General features: G+C 38.7%; 1 protein-coding gene across 3 annotated transcripts in view; it reads right to left on the bottom strand.

The window, feature by feature from the left end:
* Positions 1–19,869, bottom strand: part of PACSIN2 (protein kinase C and casein kinase substrate in neurons 2) — a 62,414-nt gene that overhangs the window by 25,073 nt on the left and 17,472 nt on the right. For all 3 annotated transcript variants that reach the window (XM_074872182.1, XM_074872185.1, XM_074872183.1), the window contains one exon: positions 1,829–1,939. In XM_074872182.1, coding sequence (XP_074728283.1) covers positions 1,829–1,888 — 60 coding nt within the window. In that variant the 5' untranslated portion in view covers positions 1,889–1,939. The remainder of the gene's footprint in view (positions 1–1,828; positions 1,940–19,869) is intronic.

Genomic DNA, 19,869 nt, shown 5'->3' with positions numbered 1-19,869 from the left:
TAAAATACTAAAATTAATCAACTAAATTATAATACTCGAATAATCAGAAGTATATATAGACCAAAATGCATTCCAGGCTAGCATCAGGCATGCGTGTCAAAATGCAGTTACCCTCACAGAAATGCACAGGAGTGCAGAGGTCACAAGAAAACTGTTCCTGGACAAAAGCAATCACTCAAAATACCCCATAAAGGCTACACTGCAGTGAACAGCACAGCTTTAGGTGCTTTACCACTGCCCCTTATGATGTACACTAGTCCAAGCATTTTGTTCAGTGTCAGGATAATAAATTCACCTTCCCTGCCACGCGATGCTGCACACAACTAGAAAGGCTGTCAACCAGAAGTTCCACATTATCCCTGTTTCTCACTGTAACATGGCATTGCCAAGACTACTGGCCCTTTCAATAGTTTCATATCCCGTGATAAGAAGTTATCCTGTGATGAGTATCAGAGCACAATGAAACAGAAATTTCTTTGCTTACTATATTCTCAGCTATTTCCACTGAGAGAAAAGTTTATAAACATGTTTCTCTTAAGACAGCTTTATAAACATATTTCTGTAAATTTACCAAGCACAGCATGCCTGAAGGTCAAAATTTGCTACCATGTCAATCCTTCCTGTTAGTAGTTCAGCATTTATCATTTATATCTGAGAACTCTTTTCCATGTTTAGTTCAATTACCTCAATGTACCCATAAAAGCTCCATCTCTGCAGAAGGCCAGGGATGTCACACCACACACTTTTCGATTCTCCATGCAGTTACACAAACGTTTAGGCATACCTGCTGCTGTCTGATCAGCATCAAAGGGGATAATAGTAAATATGTCTCCTCAAAAAATGACAGCTGTCTACTAAACAAGAACCTCACTGGCATTAGGTCTTTCAGATAATGCATTGAAAAATAATGGGAGATCTGCATCAGGATGCAGTATGCCCTCACCATCACCACAGGTTAGTGCTCTGGAAAAGCTTTCATTTAAAGGGAAGCACAGTGTTAGGTCACCAAAACCAAGCCGTCTTACACAGTATCTGATAACAGAAATATTCAGACATTTTCCTGCTAGCCATTTTCATGTTTGCTATAGCTCAAACTCCAAAGAGCTCCCAGTCACATGGTAGAAGTCTGCCTGCTGAATACAGTTGATCTGCACACAGCTTACTTACCTGTCATTATGTCGGTACCGACACTGTCAAACCTTTCTTTTTCTTGCAAGAAACTTCTTTGTAAAATGCTTTCTGCTTTATCACGTTTGCTCTCTTTAAAGCTTAATCAAATTATCATAACATCTAAAAGCCTTCAAATTTGGGCAGCACAAATTACTGATATTACACTGTGCTTTGTACTCTTTCCGCGTGTACGCTCCTACACTGAGATACACATTAAGATAACTTCTCTCAAAACAGTTTATACTTCTATCTAGACACAAACAGGAAACATGCAGTATGTTCACACACTATCTTACATCTGTAATTTATGTACACTTACAGTAGGCTTTAACCAGTTACTTTAGATTTAACATTGATCACTTAATTCCCTTGGTCATTTTTAAAGCTACCCATCCACACCCCTTTCGGGCAATAAAAACTGACAAAGATTCAGTTCTGAATTGCATATCCTACCCAAATGGATAATCCTCAAGTTTGTGCCAGTTAAAAACCCGTGACAGAATTAGGCCAAAATCTAAAAGGTCATTTCTACCCTGAAGGCTATTTCTGCAGCTCACAATAACCAAAGGTGTCTTGTACTGCAGCTCTCTCCACAGTTTACAATGTACAAAAATCACACTTCCATAATCAAAATACTGTGATAAAACATTTGGGTTACCTCCCAGAAGCTATCACTAGAAACTTCTACTCCAACGGAATCATCGTATGAGCCAGACATTTCTATGTATGAAGAGCTTGTAAGTATTCAGAGCTTAAACACCTTCAGAATCTGTAAAAAGATACCAAAAAAAATATTTATGAGCATTATTAATGAAAAAGTTATCAAAAGAGAAATTAAGTCAGATAGCATCCTTTAATTCTTTCATATCTAGGGATGCCAAATAAAACCAAGAGGTAACCACACAAGGCATGTAAATAAGCATGTTTCACAACACAACACTATTCTACCATGAAGTTCTTGGCTCTTACGCTATTTGTTGTCCAGGAAGTGTTCAATCCATCTGCTTATATCAAATTTCACTGAACTCGAATTTATTTTATCATAAAATTTGCTATTACAACCAAAAAAAAAGATTGAGCAGCGTGACACTTACTCAGTAAGTATTCGACTTCAAAGCATTCCATAAGAGACAATCAACTGACCTTTGCTACCGATGCAGTGACCTGCACTGCTTCCTTTTGCACCGGAAACCTATATTATATAATGAAACCCATGGAAATATTTAAGGCCAAAACCACTTGCTGATTTAAAGAAAAATAAATAAATCTTCTTTTCAGAAGGAAAAAGTTTTATTTCTGTATGAATTTTACATTCAAATTATCTACTCGAAAGGTAAAGGCATCCACAAATGCAAAGCAGAGCTTCCTCTGCCATAGTGCGAAGCAAACCCAAGGCGAGCAGCACTGCAGCTGTGCAAGTCAAACCAGGAGACGAGACCGGCCTCCCTCCAAAAGTCTCAGCACAGTTTATGAGATTCAGACAGCCCCAGTTATCTTGCCCAGCCACCTGTGACTAGATCCTTTACAGGGCTAGTAACTACCTGGGCCACTTGATATTTTCTTGCCACCACTCTTGCATATTTTAAAGCAGATAATAGATTCCAAACGATGGTATGATGCACCTACCTACTATTCCACATGCACCAAGTGAAAGGTTTCAGGCTCTGTGACAGAAGGTGGTCTTGAAGCTGACAATTACTTCCCCTAGAAGTTGAAACTCCCACACCTAGTTTCACTGCATTTTATTTGTAACATGTTACCATACTACTTCATTGTTTCCTTTTAGCAAAACAAACAGGAAAAAAAAATCACCTCCAAATTCTGATCTTTATGAGAAGCCATTACTGTGACAATTCAGGTACTCTCACTTATATAGACACCGCTGCATGGAAAAAAACACAGGACCTATCCTCATTGAAGGAGATGACTTTTTTAAAGCACTGTGTATAAAAAAAAAATCTAGGATTATCCTAAGCTAACGTTTAAGTATCAAAACCAGTACTGAGGCAAAAATTCAGGCACTTGGATCCACAAATGCAGTTTGCGGGGTGGAGACCCAGAGGTAGGAGAGGAAGGAAACAGCTCCCTCCCACAACGCACACATGCAAATCCCTGCCGGATCTCTACAGACACCTCATCCAGTTCTCCTGTTCAGACTTCTCCTATCAAGTTTGTCTACAACTACTGCCAGGGCTCCACACGGGTAGACAGATTTTACCACCCCTTCTGGGATGAATACCTTTACCAGTAGATTTTAAGGTGAGGCTCCCTCTCTCTTTCGCCCTGTGAACGCTGCTGCCCCTAACGCCACAGGGCCACTCCAAGAGGAAGAGCAGGCAGTGCCCACACGAGCCCTACCCTGCTCCCTGGGGTTATGGCACACTGCTGGGAGGAACCCACTGAAAGACGCCAAGGAGAATTCAACACTAAATTGGTGTTTCTTGGATACTCTGAAAAATGACTGTGCCATAACGGTAGGCATACACCACTTGTTTGTTACAAAAACTAGCTACTGAACCACCACAGTAGTTTGGACAGTTGGAGCACAAACAGAACAATACTGCTCTGGCTGGGAAGACAAGCTGTTTCTCCTGAACAGCTTTTCATCCAGTTCATTTCCATAATCCAATTCACAGAAAGCTTTAGTAACCTTAACACTGAATACAATTGATAGATTTCTATTTTGAAAAGATAGCCAAAACACAGGAAGGGTTCTGCAAAATGGCAACAACTAGAGAGGAAGATGATATATTCAGACAAAATATTTTCACATGTTGGTGTAACAATCTTCAAGTATATGTGTTATTAGTAATTACAAAAAAACTGCTTTTCCACCTGTGCTTTTATTGAACTAAGGGGGAAAAGTGCATTAAAACACCATTCAATTGCCAGTTTCTTAGCAGCACACCTTCACAGTGAACCTGCTCTTTCCAGATCAGTCTTGGCCCTTGCAACTCTCACAGTACATCAAGGTAAGCAAAGATAACCTTTTATATTTTCTGGCAGCCTTCTTCGATAACCATAAGCAGCACAAGGAGGAAACAAAAGTGCCATAAACTTGCAACAAGTTAGACAAACTCAGAAGAATAGTTTGACATCAAACAGCTTTTTCTGAGTTTGTTTTAAAGTTTTCACAAAAATATAAGGTTATGCAGTGGTATCTTTAACCAGAACTACTGCTGTTATTTTATCTGAACAAAGGGAGACCTAGAGTTTAAAGACCATTGTTAGATCAATAAACATTGCTACCCAGATTCTGTTAACTGTGTCCCCCTGGCTTTTTCCCACTCAGGCAGCACTAACACTCACATCCCTCTGAAACCAAGCAAGCAACTAAAGCACGCGTGTGACCTTGGCGTGCCATGCAGAACAAGGGAAGGAACAAGATTCCAAAGGTTCTCAGGAAGGGTTAGAGTTGTTTTTCTATGGTACACCAAGATCTTTCAGCCAAATGTTTACTGCCATTTGGAAGAGATCAGGCAGACAACTGCAGAGTTCAGCCTCTTGGAAAAAGAAACCCTTACGCAAAAGTATAAACCTAAAGGAAAGTTTCAACAAGTCACCCATCCCACCCCCCCAAACCACGCAAGAAGTACTTGTTCCCCTCTTATTACAAAAAGAAGAGACAGTGAAAGTGTTCTGAAGTAATAATACACTGTCTGCTTACCTTCAACAAAACAGCCTAAGCTATACCAGTGCTGGAAATTTAATCTGAAAAGCTACATGGAAAAATTGGAAAAAGTGAAACAGAGGAACATTTTCTTAAATGAGGGAACAGGTTGTGGGGACCTTTTTTTAACTTTTATTCCTCCTCAACTAAAACTACATAATACACAGAGCTATCCTTTTTTTTTTTTCCATAAAAGCATGAAAAATGATCAGCACTCAGGAAATTCTGATGGATTTAAGGTTTTTCTGTGCCAAATACTATGCTATGAGAAAGTATGAGCAAGCGTATTTAGGGAAATATTATGAAGTCATAGCAACAACTGGCACAGAAAAACACTATTTGTACAGCACTACTTAAAAATAAATGGAGTACTGAGATAGGAGCATTAAGTGGTATGAGTCATGCTACCCTCACGAAATAGAATCATTACAGCAACCAGTCCTTTAGCACATTTTTTGTTAGGGTTTGGTCCTCCAATCCTTCAAGTGAATTTGCAGAGGTTTCACAGTGAAAGTTCACTGCACTCTGATTTGCAGGGTCCTCCATTTCACTCTAAGAAGTAAACCTATGAACAACTAAGGCTGTCAGTATAAAATCTGGGAAATTAGATTAAGATGATGAAAGAGATGAGTCCTGCACAGATTCTCCACAAATGATCACCAGCATCTCAGTGATGTTGGGGGTTCTTTGGCCAGCGAGATTGCAGCAGAACCAATAACTCCTTAGGAAGGCACAGTGCACACACCCCGTTCCCACATTCCTACAACAGTTTGGCCTCATCCACTCTGGCCTTTACCTTCTCATTCCACAACTCTGGGCGCAACTCTTTAGGCGTCCCTACGCTGCCTTTTTCTTGTCCCTCAACAACCTGCCGAGCAAGCAGGGCAGCACAGTGCTCCAGCAGTTTCCACCCACCTTCACGCTGCCTGGTAAACCAGCTCACCAAACAGGACAGATTATTACCAACCTCGCATTAAGATTTTCTTGAGCATGTATATCAGTTTAGGTTTCTCCCCTCCAGCTGCCAATTTTCATGAAACTGATAAAAAACGTGTTTCTTGATCTCTGCTCTTAACATTTGTCTGAAACTGGCCAATTGATTCAAAAATTATGGAAGGAGGAAGTTAGAGAGGGAGAAGGTATAAGCCTCATTTTCCTCAGAAGGCAGATTAAAGATCTTCACCAAATAGAAACCACCTCTGGATCCACTCTGTGCCTTTTCCTCAACTTGGCCAACACAAATAGTATCTCATAACTTCCATATTTCTCAGGATATTTTCTTCCCCTGTGTCAAAGAACTGTGAAATTTCCATTAAAACCCAAAATCTCAATATTTTATTAATCATTAAGTACAAGTCTTCAAACAAGTTTTTACCTGTGTCACCGCAGGCACATAAACCACCAAATGTGAAGCCTTACCAGTTCAGAGCCCTTTGTCATAAAAAGTCCCAGCACACATTAGCTAAGAGAACTTACATAGGCTAAAAATAAACCACAAAGTCCAACTGAAAAAACTATATACTAAACAGTACATACTGTATAGCTACGGAAATGGTGCAAACAAGTAAGGCTTGTTTCTTGACTTAGTGATTTTTAAACAGTTCTTGTAAATTAGGATACATTGATCTTCAACACAAGGAAAGCGACCAACAAATACATGAGACTTTTTTCAAAGCTTCCCCTTCAGGAACATTCTAGCAACGCTGTATGCTAAAGACCTTTTCTACTGCTAGCACCCTACAATGTGAAAAGAATTGCTATAAATATCCTGAAGGCTTAACACATGAGGATTTTAGAAAGTATTAGCTTCAGATAGACCTTCAGGTACCACACACGAGAATATCTGAATAGAATATGCCTCTGCTCTCAAAAAGTTGGTTTTGATGCTGTTGTTGCTTCATTCATGCTGAAATACTAGATATTTTACTCCTTTTTCTTCACGTGTCAGGTGGTAGAGATTAGCATAACACACAACTTGCAAAAATCTATGCAATGAATGAAGACTTTTAAGATGCTAAAATAATCCAGTGAATTCCAAAGCTTCTCTTAAGATGTTTTCCAACAGTAAAAGGGAAAAAATGTTTAAAGAAACCCTTCAGTTTATCCCCCCCAGCCACCAATAACAGATTTGTCTGATTAACTCTCACTCTGACACAGATAGGGCTGTTTGTTGAAAGGTAAGGTTTTAACATTCTGAACCCCCTTGGAAGATATTTATTTTGATTAGCTACTTCACTATAGTTCAAAAAGATACCATTAAAAATTAAACCAAAATCTAAGGAAGGTCTCAGTGCTGCTTACTGAATCCTATGATGAGAAAGAATCAATTCCAAGTCCGATATTCCAACACAAAGTGCCTGCAGACAAAACACTATTTCAGATACTTGAAACCTGAAGGTAACACCACACAGCCTTGTCCTGCAGACCCGATCAACGCTTCCCAAAATGTACAACCCAGATGACAAACAGGAGACATGACTCCTCGTGCCCTACTTTCAGAACTTCAGTTTCTAGAACAGAAAGAACCAACAGAAGTTCTCAGTGCCAACACAACATAATACTTACCCCTTCCAATTATTCTCTCATGTATGATAGGCTGCTTTAAGGCGAGGCAATTGCTGGGACTATGGCTCTTGGTGACAAACTGGTCCACAAGAGAGAAAGTCTCAGAATCACTGAGTGACAGAATCACTCAGCAGGGTCGGCCCAGGTTGCTCAGGGCTTTATACAGTCAATCAGGTCTTGAAAACCTCCAGGGATGGAGACTGCACAACCTATTTCAGTGTTTAACTGTCCTCAAGATGAGAGAAGAAGGAATTAATCCACATTTAGAAAACCAAATGGTTTCTTCAGCCATTAATATTCATTGAATCATAGTTTTGGGTTGGAACGGACCTTAAAGATCATCTAGTTCCATTCCACCCCCCTGCCCCGGGCAGGGACACCTTCCACTTGCCCAGGTTGCTCAAAGCCCTGTCCAACCTGGCCTTGAACCCTTCCAGGGAGAGGGTATCAACATTATCCTTGTGGTTTTTCTAAGGACTCTACAGGAGCAAGCTCAGACACAGTCCACCAGCCTCTAGAAAAGCACCTGGCCACATTACCTCTCAAATTTATTTTTGAAACAGGACTTGTCACTACAGACCTGACTCAGCCGGATTCCAAGTTTTATGACTAGGGAGTTAAATGCTTATGTGTAAGGACACCACTCAACTTGGATTAGCTGCTCATAAAAAACTTTCAGCTATAGTATTTTTTTTCTTACTACTCACTGAAGTCTGAGTTTTGCTCCACACAGAATAGCAAGAAAATGGAACTTCATGGTACAGAAACAAGCATGTCCTATGCTTTAAGTGCAAACCATTGTGGTTTGCTACCAAGTGTAGATACCATGAATATGCTGTACCTCGTATTTCCTAGTTAAATAAAGCAATTTAGATATGGCTTTTCTGTTCTGTCCAAAGAACTTGCTCTATAAGAGTTCCCAGTTTCTTCAGGGTTGCAATTTGTTTACAGAGAAAAAAGTGACATAACTTTAGCAATATTGTGAAATCATGTACCAAAAGCCGTTAAGAATCACAGCTCTCAACACTGAAAAGTCCATAAATTAATAGGACAAGTAACTATGGGAAAAACGTTTGCTTTGGTTTACACATTCAAGTGACACCAAGGAATTCTAGCCCCTGTGAACAGATGCATCAAACCATGGTTTTTCACTACTACTCAGTGCTGTGAACTCTTCTAACTGCAATCAGTAGATATGAGTGCATGTTACTAACAGAGGTCAAGCCTTACTTTCAAAGGTAGGGTGTCAAATCAGTGACTTTGGCCTAATTCTTATTCTTCAATCTATAAAATAGGGAGAATAGCACCCTCTTTCACAGAGATTTAAGAAAATCCCTTAGTCTCTGCCAAGAAAACAATTACAGCAACAAATACCAGAGAAAAGTCTGGAAAAGGAAATTGAATCACTACTTCCTGGGGAGTTCAGCCTGTATGTTGGAGTTAGCAGAGGCACACACCAAATGAGTTTTTTGAAAGAAGCTGACAGCAACCCATTTGATGAAAACCCCATATCCTGAGTGCTAAAGGAAGGAATCTAGGAAATACACACCGTCACAAACTGTGTAAGAGTATTTCCTATTATGCACACTCCTCAGACAGAGAGCGATATTTATTCTTTTATTCTCTGCTTTGAATATCTGAGTATATTGCCACCTAGACATTTTTCAGTTAGCGTATGACATGACATTAAATAGTACAGAAGCTATTACTTCATACCAGTCATTCATAACCATAAGAGTAACAAGAGATTCCTTGCACTTCTGTGGCCCACAGGCAGCAGGAAAAGGAGTGAGAAGCATCCAGAAGCTGGTAGGAACTGGGCAGGAGGGCTGCAAGCCACCAGGGCAAGAGGGACAGCAGCGGGAGTCACTGGGCTTCAGCCCAGCCAGAGGACAGCAAAGAGAAGGGGCTTCTGCAGGTGTGGAATGGCTTCTGGGTCACACCCCCTCCTCACAGTCCAGTCTGCCATCAGAAGTGGGTGTTAAATGCCAATTAAGTAAAGCCCCTGAGTCAAGGCTACTGGGTTTGCAACAGCTTCCTTGCTACTGGATTATATTCACCCATACCCATGTTTGTTAAATGCTGTACGTCCAACACGCAGTAGAAAACCACTGAAAGAAGCATTAATTCACTGCCTAAAGAGGCAAGCAATGAGTACATGTTCAAGCCACAGTTCTAGCACACATCAGAAGATCACTAAAGCAGTCAAAATTTCCTTGATATTTACCACATGTGAAAAAACCCCCCCACAACTATAGTGAGAAGACAGTATCTCAAACTCTCCAGGCACACCACCACCGTGCAACTGAAATTTTACAACGTATAAATTTCACAATGCATAACATAAGGAATAACAGCAGCTATTTTAGTCATTACAATTTATTAAGCACTGCTTGAATATTTTATTAAATAAATGAGACTTAGCATTACTGAGTAAGCTTGATCATCTCTAATAACGCACACAGCACAGAAACGCATCTCTGAAATGGGAGACAATGACCCAAACATTGCCAAACAGACTCTTCCACTGCACATTATGGTTCATATACGTACAAGAATCTCTCCCTCTAGAGAAGATAGGCCCATGTTATGAGCCACTGTTTTTGTCTGGTTTTATATTCAAAGACAATATAACTGAACCCTTGAAGCCTTTTGGGGAATCCTCGTTCGGAATTGCATGCCTGTACTCCAGGGATGAGCAGCAAGGGCAGAGCGATGCCGTTGGCAGAGTGCTAGCTCTCAGCTCCCACCCTTCTTCCCCTCCATTTGCAATTATTAGACATGCCGGGTTTTTGCAGATTCAGGACCCAGCTGTCCTTACAAGCTCCTACATGCTGCCAGCATAACCTCCCTCTGCAGCTAACCACCTCTTCCCAACTAACCAGGAGGTGCCTTAAATAACAAAACACTGACTTTGGGGAGAAAAATAATCTTTTATTCTCTGCCTGACAGGCCACTGTGGGTAGACATATCATTTTAATTGAGCATTTTTTTGTTTTAACCAGTAAAGTTATTAATCACCTTTGCAGAGGTTCCTGATTTTAAGTTAAATGGACACTGACCACAGGAAATTAACAACACTAAACTAACTTCAAGCTTTAAATGGCATAGCTTCACCAGCTAAGGACACAAAGTTGAAGCACAGCTGTGTGGGAAGCTTTGAAATATTTGGATATACTTAAAACAAACCTTAATATACTCAGATTATACTTTTTGCTTAGCTGGAGGTATGAGGGATGACAGAGTAACCAGAATAAACCATGCGAAGAAAATATCCAGTTCTGCAGCTACAAACTGCACTCGCATTCACAACACTGCTCAAAGCTGGATAGCACTGTAAAAATGCTCCTGCTGTACGCCAACCAAATATGTGACCTAGGGCATGCCAACGCTGAAAGTTTTTACTTTGAATCCCTAGTACCAATCTGCACGGAAATTACCTCAATGCTAGGTTTCAGTTTTAAAATATCCAAAGCTGATAAGAGATTTAATGGGTTAACATGCTTCTGTTGCATTTAATCAAGAAAGTTTCATTTATTTTTTTAAATTACCACCACTACACAACATTAAGTGGTTAAAAATTTGAAGTGGATTCCCATGAAAGTGTTCTGATACAATTTTTTTGTGTGCTTGGAAAGTCAAAGGAAAAGTCAATTATAGAAGTTTAAGTAATTATGATTCATACCAAGAAAAATGCAAATGGCTATCTTCAGCTTTATTTGGGCAGATTTGTGAAGATTAAGTTTCAGTGACCAAAAAAGTGTGCACTATTTTCTATTTTTCATTAAAACCAGTTTTCAACTCCAGCAGCCAACCACAGAGCAAAACCTTCAGCTTTGCAAATTCAGTTTCACAAGTGGCTGCAGGAGAGATTTCAAACTATAGACTCAACAATATGAGCTTTTAATAAAGACTTAAAATTTCCCTAAGTCAAAATTTTACCATGCCAGAATTTCTGAAGTACTGTTTTGGGTTTTTTTTCCCTGCATCCCCTCTTCTCTGTAACAACCAATGAACTTTAAGCTATGGAGTATTAAGCATCATACAAGTTACAGAAAGATGCCTGTAGTGGTAACATGGAGCACTATGCAGAGGCAAGGAGGCACCTCTTGCCTCTCCAAGCTGGTACTGAAGTCGTGCTTGTTGCTAAAGAATAGCTCTAGGAATTTAAGCGTCATTGAAAGGAAAGTACGTTACTACGAAAGTGTTTCAAAAAGGACATGCTTTTGTATGTATACTCAACTTTTCTTTTTACTTTTTGGAAGACAGAGCTCTTCATTTCAAATACAAGATACTGTCCGAATACAAAGTGATACCTACTGTGTCCTCAAGTAGGGAAAACATCTCTCATATCCCGCAATACACTGCAAGGTCCTTCCTCCGACGTCCCTCTGTGAGGCCTCTGCTGAAGGCCAGAACGGGGCCTGCAGCGCAGGCCAAGGCAGGAAAGCCGTGTACTAAGCAGTTCTTTCATACAGGAGCACTGTTAAATTTCATTGCAAGTTTTAAATGATGGAAGAGTTAAATATAGTAAATTTCATTCATGCTATTTTATATTCTTCAAAAATGGAGCCTGCCACACTTTTGAACACCATCTGTATTAAGAAAGGAAATGTAAACAAGGAGTTAATCCCTACTACTTCATGAAGAAAAAGGGCATGATAATCTGAGTATTATCATCTGAGGATATCCAATTTCCTCAAATATGTCTCCGAATAGAGATCTCAGGTTTGGGGACTGTCAAAGCAAGAAATATAATTAGAAAAGAAGTTAAATAGACTGCCTACACAATCTGGAAGTCTCTCTCAAACACCTTCTCTGATCAGTTCATGTCCTTCAGGATCTACTGCAAAATCTAATTCTCACACTTTTAGAGCTCCTTTGAAACAAGCAGTGTCAGAGAGCATTCTAGCTTTTACAGACTTGAAAAAACCAGAGTGTAAACTCACATGTGTACACAGTGTTAGAAAAGTGTGACAAATGCAACAAAATAATTATGATTGTGTGTATACAGTTGCTACAAATTCTGTCAAGAGTGGGAATAATATGTAATACAAAATGAAGGTTCTATGAAATGTATTGTATTCCCAGTACTTCCAAAAACTTCAGATATTTGAGATAAACTTTGATGATATTTGAGTTTTGAAGTGGTAATGCTTGTTTCTTCACACACAAAGCAACTCCAGTTTCAACAATTTTTTAAGACTCGATAGCATTAGTACTTACATCCAGAGACCAAAAGACCACCATAGTTAAGAATTCAAAAACATGTCTGCTGAAAAGCTACTGAAATGTACTTTTTTAAAAACACACCCTCAAGTTCTCAAAGGATAGAGATACTATTTAAAAAGTATTTTTCTGTTGTAGAGGTCAGCTTTAATTTTGTGTTAAAAAAAACAAACACCAATGCCAAGCTATGACATGCATTTAAATTAACCTGCAAGACAGCCATTATGGGTTCTGAGCAAATTTATCTAGAGCATCTACCAGCCAAAAAGCTTAATTTTCTTCTATAACTTTCCTCAATAGTGTATGTGATGCATCTATGGCTTAAAAGGAACTGTGCAATTAATACGTATTAGACAGACATTATAACTCATTTGATAAGAGAATCTGATTTAACCATTATTTAGCACTTGGTTTTTAGGCTAAAGTATTCAACATAGGCTTCTAAACTCTTGCATTACCATTAAATTTTTTTAAAATTCTTAAGATTAGGAGAAATCTGAACTCACTACAGGAATTAGCTGGAGCCAAAGGCTCAGCTATTTAATTTCATCCAACTGGAGGATAAAAACACCTCATCTGTTTGTACACTACGCTGTAAAAATTAGTATTTTCCATTTAGAGAAGTTTTAATATACTATACACAGTTGCATCTTGTTTCCTGGATCCACAGCACTTCTTGGGAAATTAATTCTCCCTATTGAAATCATTATTAGCAACATTTCCTTCAGGATTCTTCTGTAGAAGAAAAAGGCAAAAATAGTAACACATCTGAAGCTGAAATCAAGGTGACCTTGATACAAGAAAAAAAAAAAGTAGCTGCTAAATCACATGAAAATCCCCAAACCATAAGCATTATGGCTTTACTTCTATAAGTTGTAGAATACATCTCATTGCAAACTCATTGTATATTAATCCGTAACCATTGGAGACAACTGTTCCACAAATCCTCTCTCAAGTTTTCAGACTGATTTCTATATTGACTGTTCGTATAAGCGTAAAGGAGACATCTAAAATCATGGAATTTTAGTTGCAGTACTATAATTAGGCTAAAAACCTATTTTTTAAAAAGCATCTCACAAGACTGTTTTATAAGGAATAAGATGAAGATTGTATTACATTGTTTTGCACACAAACCAGCTTTAATCAACATTTTGTTGTTGAAACAAACTTTGAAGGTGTCCTGTCCTAGTCAGTACAGAGTAATACCTGCAGATTCTTCAGGTGACAAGGGAAAATACAGGACAAAATACACTTGAATAGTATCCTTCCCTGACATTAGGTACAGAATCTAACCATAAAACATTAAAACAAGTAAAACATCCTCCTGTTTCTGGTGAGATGCACAGAAGAGAAGTAACAGGAGAAGAGAATTTCACAGTAGACTTTTTGATCACAGAACACTTGTTCTGTGCAACACTGTTTTTCATTACAGAAGAAATTTCCTGTTCTAAAGACATACTTCTGGGATTTTAGATCCAGGGAAGGACTGTAAGGTACCCACAGCCATAAGACCTAGGTATTATGCTATCTAGTATAATATTAAGTAGTTGTCCTTTAATTAAAGAATCTTTAAAACTTGTTTCTTTAAGAGCCTCAGTTCTTTTTGATCAAGGAAAAATCCACATTAACATTTTCTTCACTGCAGAAAAAAAGCCCATCAAAATTGGCTTTGAGTAAATTTTGCCAGAACACCACCTGAAGAACTTGGGACCATCTGGCAATTAAAATAACTTGAAAGATCAAAGAGTATTTTTTTTAATCAGAGGTTTCCATTATTTAGGTTTGAGTGATTAAAATCTTAAAGTGCAGGGAAAACTTCCATTTAATCAGAAGTGTTCAGCCTTTTCTAATGTCCACTTCCGTGGTGCCTGTGGCATTACTAACTAACTCATGTCCTTTCAATGTCTCCTAAAATGAAATTAACCTTAATATTTTGGCATCTTCCCCAAATAAATAAAATTGAGATAAATATGCCTTTAGGTTTGTTTCAAAGAAGGAAGAAGGGGGCACAAGACCACATGCCTTCAACTTGCAAATTACACTTGGTGAGCATTTAGTTAGGAAGAAATCTTTAAAGTGCCCCCAGAAACTTTAAAAATAACTAAATAAATAAGCCGTTAGTTAGTGGAAATAGATGGCCAGTTATACACCCTCATAATGGAAACTTATTTTAGCAAAATCTTCAGGGAAATACCTAAAGCATACACGCTCAATATTTAGTTCAAGTAGAATTTCACAATGGTGCAGAAAGAGGGATAGTGCAGAGGAGTAGTACTGATGTATTCTCTAGCAGAGAAAACACGAAACAGCATTTACAGCTGCACTGACAAAGCAGCTGCAGAGAAAAGCGGCAGGTATACAACTGTTCTGAAATGGCATATAATTAAGAAGCAAACCAGAACACCGTAAGCGGCACTGCCTCAGACATCCAAACTTTCTGAAGATAAAAGGGGCCATGGTACTAATCTGACCACACAAGCACCACGGAACGTGAACCCTGCTGTACTTGAAAACAGAAACCCCCCAGAAGTACACAAATGAGAAGTAATGCAATACCCATTCTAGCAGTAGATGTGTGTTTTAGACAGCAGACTGTTTGAGCCCAGAACCATCATGACAAACACGATCAAACCCACTCTCTTACGTTCAAACAAACACTGCAAAACAGCACATTCACTTGGCCAAAAATACTTTCATACCAGCTATGACACAATATGGTAAATTTTGGTAGGAAAAAGGCAACTGTGAGAGTTGTTTGGCAAGTCATTCAGTATACTGTTTGCAAAATACTTATTTAAAAGACATGCCTTCATCCACTTGCATTTTTCCCAAATATGGAGTGCTGCAGATAGCTGCAGTACCTGCACAGCTCTGCCTGACCTCCATTACCACAAACACAATTCTCTCACCAGAGCGTACTACTTCATTTCCTGGGGCCAATTAAAACCTTGTAGCTCAAGCTAAGGTTATTTTTTCCCCCCCACCATGCTGCAGCATTCACACCAACACAGGGTTTTCAGTCACACACACTTCTAATGGGTCTGTAGAGCTGTAAAGTTGAATACTCAGGTTTACTCTGATCTTTAGGAAAGACCACAGGTAACCCATATTAAAGGAAGGTATTTTTAATCATACAGCTGGCTTTGGCGGAGAACAGTGTTTTTAAATACCTCAGTGAAACGTGTAGGCACGTTCTGCAGATGCGTCACTTAGGAAGCAGCTGTGATGTTTTGGTGTTTCACAGTCAAAGCTGTATTTTTCCATCTCAGGAAATATGGGGCTGTAATATTAATTAAATACTGATGTGCACTGAATAGAAGCATATTGAAACCCTTAAATTAAGGGGAAACAAGCTAGTCTTCCTGAATCTGAAGGTTACATTAAGGAGCTGCTGTTCTTTACTTCAGGAGAGAACCAATTCAGAGACCTCATTTGATCCCAGTCTAGCCCTGAGACCATCTCTAACAGATATTTCTCTCCAAAGACTAAAGCACTGTTAGAAACTTTAAGTATGTGCATTAGCAACACGTCAGCATACTCTGCCTTCAGCTGGCAGTCAGATACAGATGATTATGTTGGCAGAAACCAGTAAGTCTGGCTGGGGCAGGGGAAGATAGTTGCATGGATGGACCCAGATGAACCTGTGCACTCTTCAAGTATTGGTTAATTCTTCTGTCACTTTTTTGAGATGTAAATAAAATCAAGAAACAAGAAGAATGAAAAGTGATGGTTTTCTTACCCTGGAGAAAGTAAGAGAAAGCACAAACAAAAATAGGCTTTCCTATAGAGCGTGTCAGAAGGACATGACTGAAGAGAGAGGAAGAAACTCCAAGACCTAGTAAAATAACTCAGTTTCTCAGACCACAACACGCTCATATGATACTTAATTTAAAACAGCGCAGAGGCATCACATTTCCACACAGAACTCCTTGGGGCTGAATGGATTATTCTCTACTAGACAAAGACACCAGCTTTCTAGGATAGCTACTATACACACATACAGTAACATACCCTGTAACATCAGAGATGTTTTGCTAGTATAGCTTTTGTTCAAGGGACCAGTGTAACCTGGTACAGAATTGTACTCTAGGACCCTTGCTAAAGCATAATTTAAATAACCACCCCATAATTATTGGCTTAGTTCAGAGCTCTGAAACAGCTCTAAACAGTAGTTTCAATTATTACTGATTCTTCATGCAGCCATTGTCCCCTCATTGTCATAGCCCTGCTGACAAAAAGTGGGTCAAATCATCATGCAACGCTCCTCAGTTCTCAGAATATGTTCAAGGGTAGTTTAGTATTTGGGGAAAACACTATCAATGTAAAAATTGCTAATGAAGACAGCCTTACAACTTAAAAGCAACATTTTCAGCTGTGATCATTATCAGATAAACTTCAGCAGTGTCATTTCTGGAACTGATACAGAATTTATAAATCTCTGCAGAATGCAGTTCATAAGTGTAGAAAGAAAACAACAACAGGCACACTGAGCTTCCACTATCCTTCTTTCCAGTAAGTTAAATAACCAACTATTCTTTTGGGCACGATAAAAGATCTGTTCAAGTGCGTCAAAATCAATACTATACTGTAACAGTACAAAAGACCACGTGACGGTATTTCATATTTCAGATTAAATAAAACTAATTCAGATTTTAAAGCAAACTGAATCCAGCTTCTAAAAAACAGGAGAATTTAAAATTGTTTGCTTGTGTTAACATGGGGGAGAAGGTTGCACAATACTTAGTTTCATTAACATGGCCACTGAAAAAAGAAACCCGAGTTCTGTTTAAACAGATTTTCAGCTCAGTGAATCTGAGGTAAACTTTAGCCAGGACTCCTCATGTTTCTAGGCAGTTTAAATTTCTGGTCCTGAAATGGTAATTACTGTGACAGAAGACCTTTACTTACCACTCAGTAATCCACACAACATGGGCTGCTGACCTAGTAGAATTAAATATTCCCTAAAAACTTTTTTTTTTAAAATAAATATAACAAACTGCCTCCTTACCATGTACTAATCTCATTGGTCTAAGCCACCTGGAAGTATCACTCCTAAAGTATTAAGGTCACAGATCTCATTTTATGGCCTTCCTTGTACACATAATTTGACAAGCTAAGCTAGAAGTTCATTTTTTGTGTGTGGTGTTTTGGGTTTTGTTGGTGGTGATTTTGGTTTTGTTTATTTTTAAAATCACATACAGTAAACTTAAACCTACTTTAACCCTAACACAACTGAAAATCTAGTTTTCAGTGTGCAAAACAAGGTGCTACTTTAAAGCAGGCATATGAGATCAAGGTTAGTCAAAAAAGAAAGTGGAAGTTTTTCTTTGGTTCTCAAAGTTTCACTAATCTTACTAAGGGGTTAGAAAAAACCCACAATGGAGTAGCCAGTCTTCCTTATGTTTTTCAGATATCTGGATACACATTACTTGACCTTATATAGCTCTCAAACACACAAATCACTCAAATGTAGAATCCCCAAATGCAATAATGTGAAATGAATGCTTAATTTGGTCAACTAATCTCAGAAAGACTAGTCTTTTCTACCCTTCTCCCGCTTTTCAGGAAAAGGAAAGCTTTTTATGCCATTTTCAATTAATGCTTGACTGAAGTATAAGTAGGTCAGCCATCTACTCTACAATCTAAATTGGACTGAAGTTCAAGGAAACTGGGACAAGCGGTCGGTCCCATTAGCCACCAGTTCTTGCAATTACCATTGCGTTTTCTTCATTTACTAAGGCTGTGCCATCTTAAACAGTAGCCTTTAACCTGCATCTCAGCAACAATTAAAAGACAGAAAGAGGAGAGATAAATAACACAAAGTTCAATTTAGTGCTCTCTCACAATTGGAGTCAGAGAAATCCTAGTGTTGAAAATTCAAGTATGCAAGACTGCTTTTTAAAATATAAATAGTCCAGATCCAAAGTGGATCAAAGTGTTGAAGCAAAGTCTTAGTAGGAGCACATAATACACAACTTCCTTTTTTTGTCATACACACCGCAGAGTAACTTCAGCATTTTAAATGGTTCCACAATGATCCTCAAAACCAGAATCAATTGCTACTGAAAGTAGAATTATACGCCTTTCTTTGCTGTATGAACTAACAATCCAAATTCATGTCAGTAACCTCTACACTCACAAACTGGTGATGTGATAGTTGTAACAGCTGAGAAAAGCAGGCACAAGTAGCTTCAGAATAAAGTGATCAAATTTCATATGCTATTTAGTTTACTGCAAATCATTCTACACATTGTAATCAAACTGAAAAACTGCATAACATTAGACTCCAGAAAGTCTGGAGTCATTACACTCAAATGCAACATCCCATTTTAAATTAAAATAGAATTCAATTGGTATCTGTGCATGATACATAACAACTTGAAGTAATCAGAATAGAAAGTTAGTATCATGGAATAAAATAATTCTGGAATTAAAATATCAAACTTGCACACACTCAAAAGGAATGGCTTAAATCAGATTTCTGAAATGTACTTTGGTGCAAAAGCCATATATATGGCTTATATGTACACACACACACACATATAAAACCAGCCAGGAATGAAAAGTAATTCTCAGTACTACAGAGTTTTTGTGCCATTAGTCTAAAGTTAGGTTTAACATATTGTGAATTTTCAGCAATCTTATAAAAGGTGCTATCAGGGTCCACCTTCAACTCTAGATTTTACTAACCAGTTATTGATCTTGTGCTTATGAATTCATCTTGAATGTTGAAATAGATTACACACCATATTTCCCTGTGAAGTGCTGAACTTCTCTTCCAAGATTGGAATGCACAGCAGTCGAGCTGACAGCTCGGATGGTATCACCAGGCTTATTTCCAAGTAGGTGGGCGGGGGGACAATGACATACAGACAGAACTGCACCGTGACACCATACAGGCAGGGCTCTGTGTCACTGGTCACACTAGTATCTCGGCCAGTGTTCTAGAATAGTTGGTGGTTACTGAAATGAGTCACCGGTCTACATACGACTATGGTCACAAAGCCGTGTCTCCATATAGCTCGTCACTTAAGAGGTTGAGCAGCAAAGGAATCGGAAAAGATTCAGCTGAAACAGCTGCAAGGTGAAAGCTTCAATTATGCAGAAATGCATTAAAGGTGACACGGAAAATAAGATTTCTATCTGACCACATATTCCCCAAGAATAAGAAAACCAAGCCATGTGCTTAATGAATAATAAACTTCACATTTAACTATCTTTACCATATGGTAGTG

The sequence above is a fragment of the Strix uralensis genome, chromosome 5 (assembly GCF_047716275.1).
Source record: "Strix uralensis isolate ZFMK-TIS-50842 chromosome 5, bStrUra1, whole genome shotgun sequence".
NCBI lineage: Eukaryota > Metazoa > Chordata > Aves > Strigiformes > Strigidae > Strix > Strix uralensis.
Note: the sequence above shows the minus strand (reverse complement) of the source record. Positions and strands in the feature narration are given on the sequence as shown.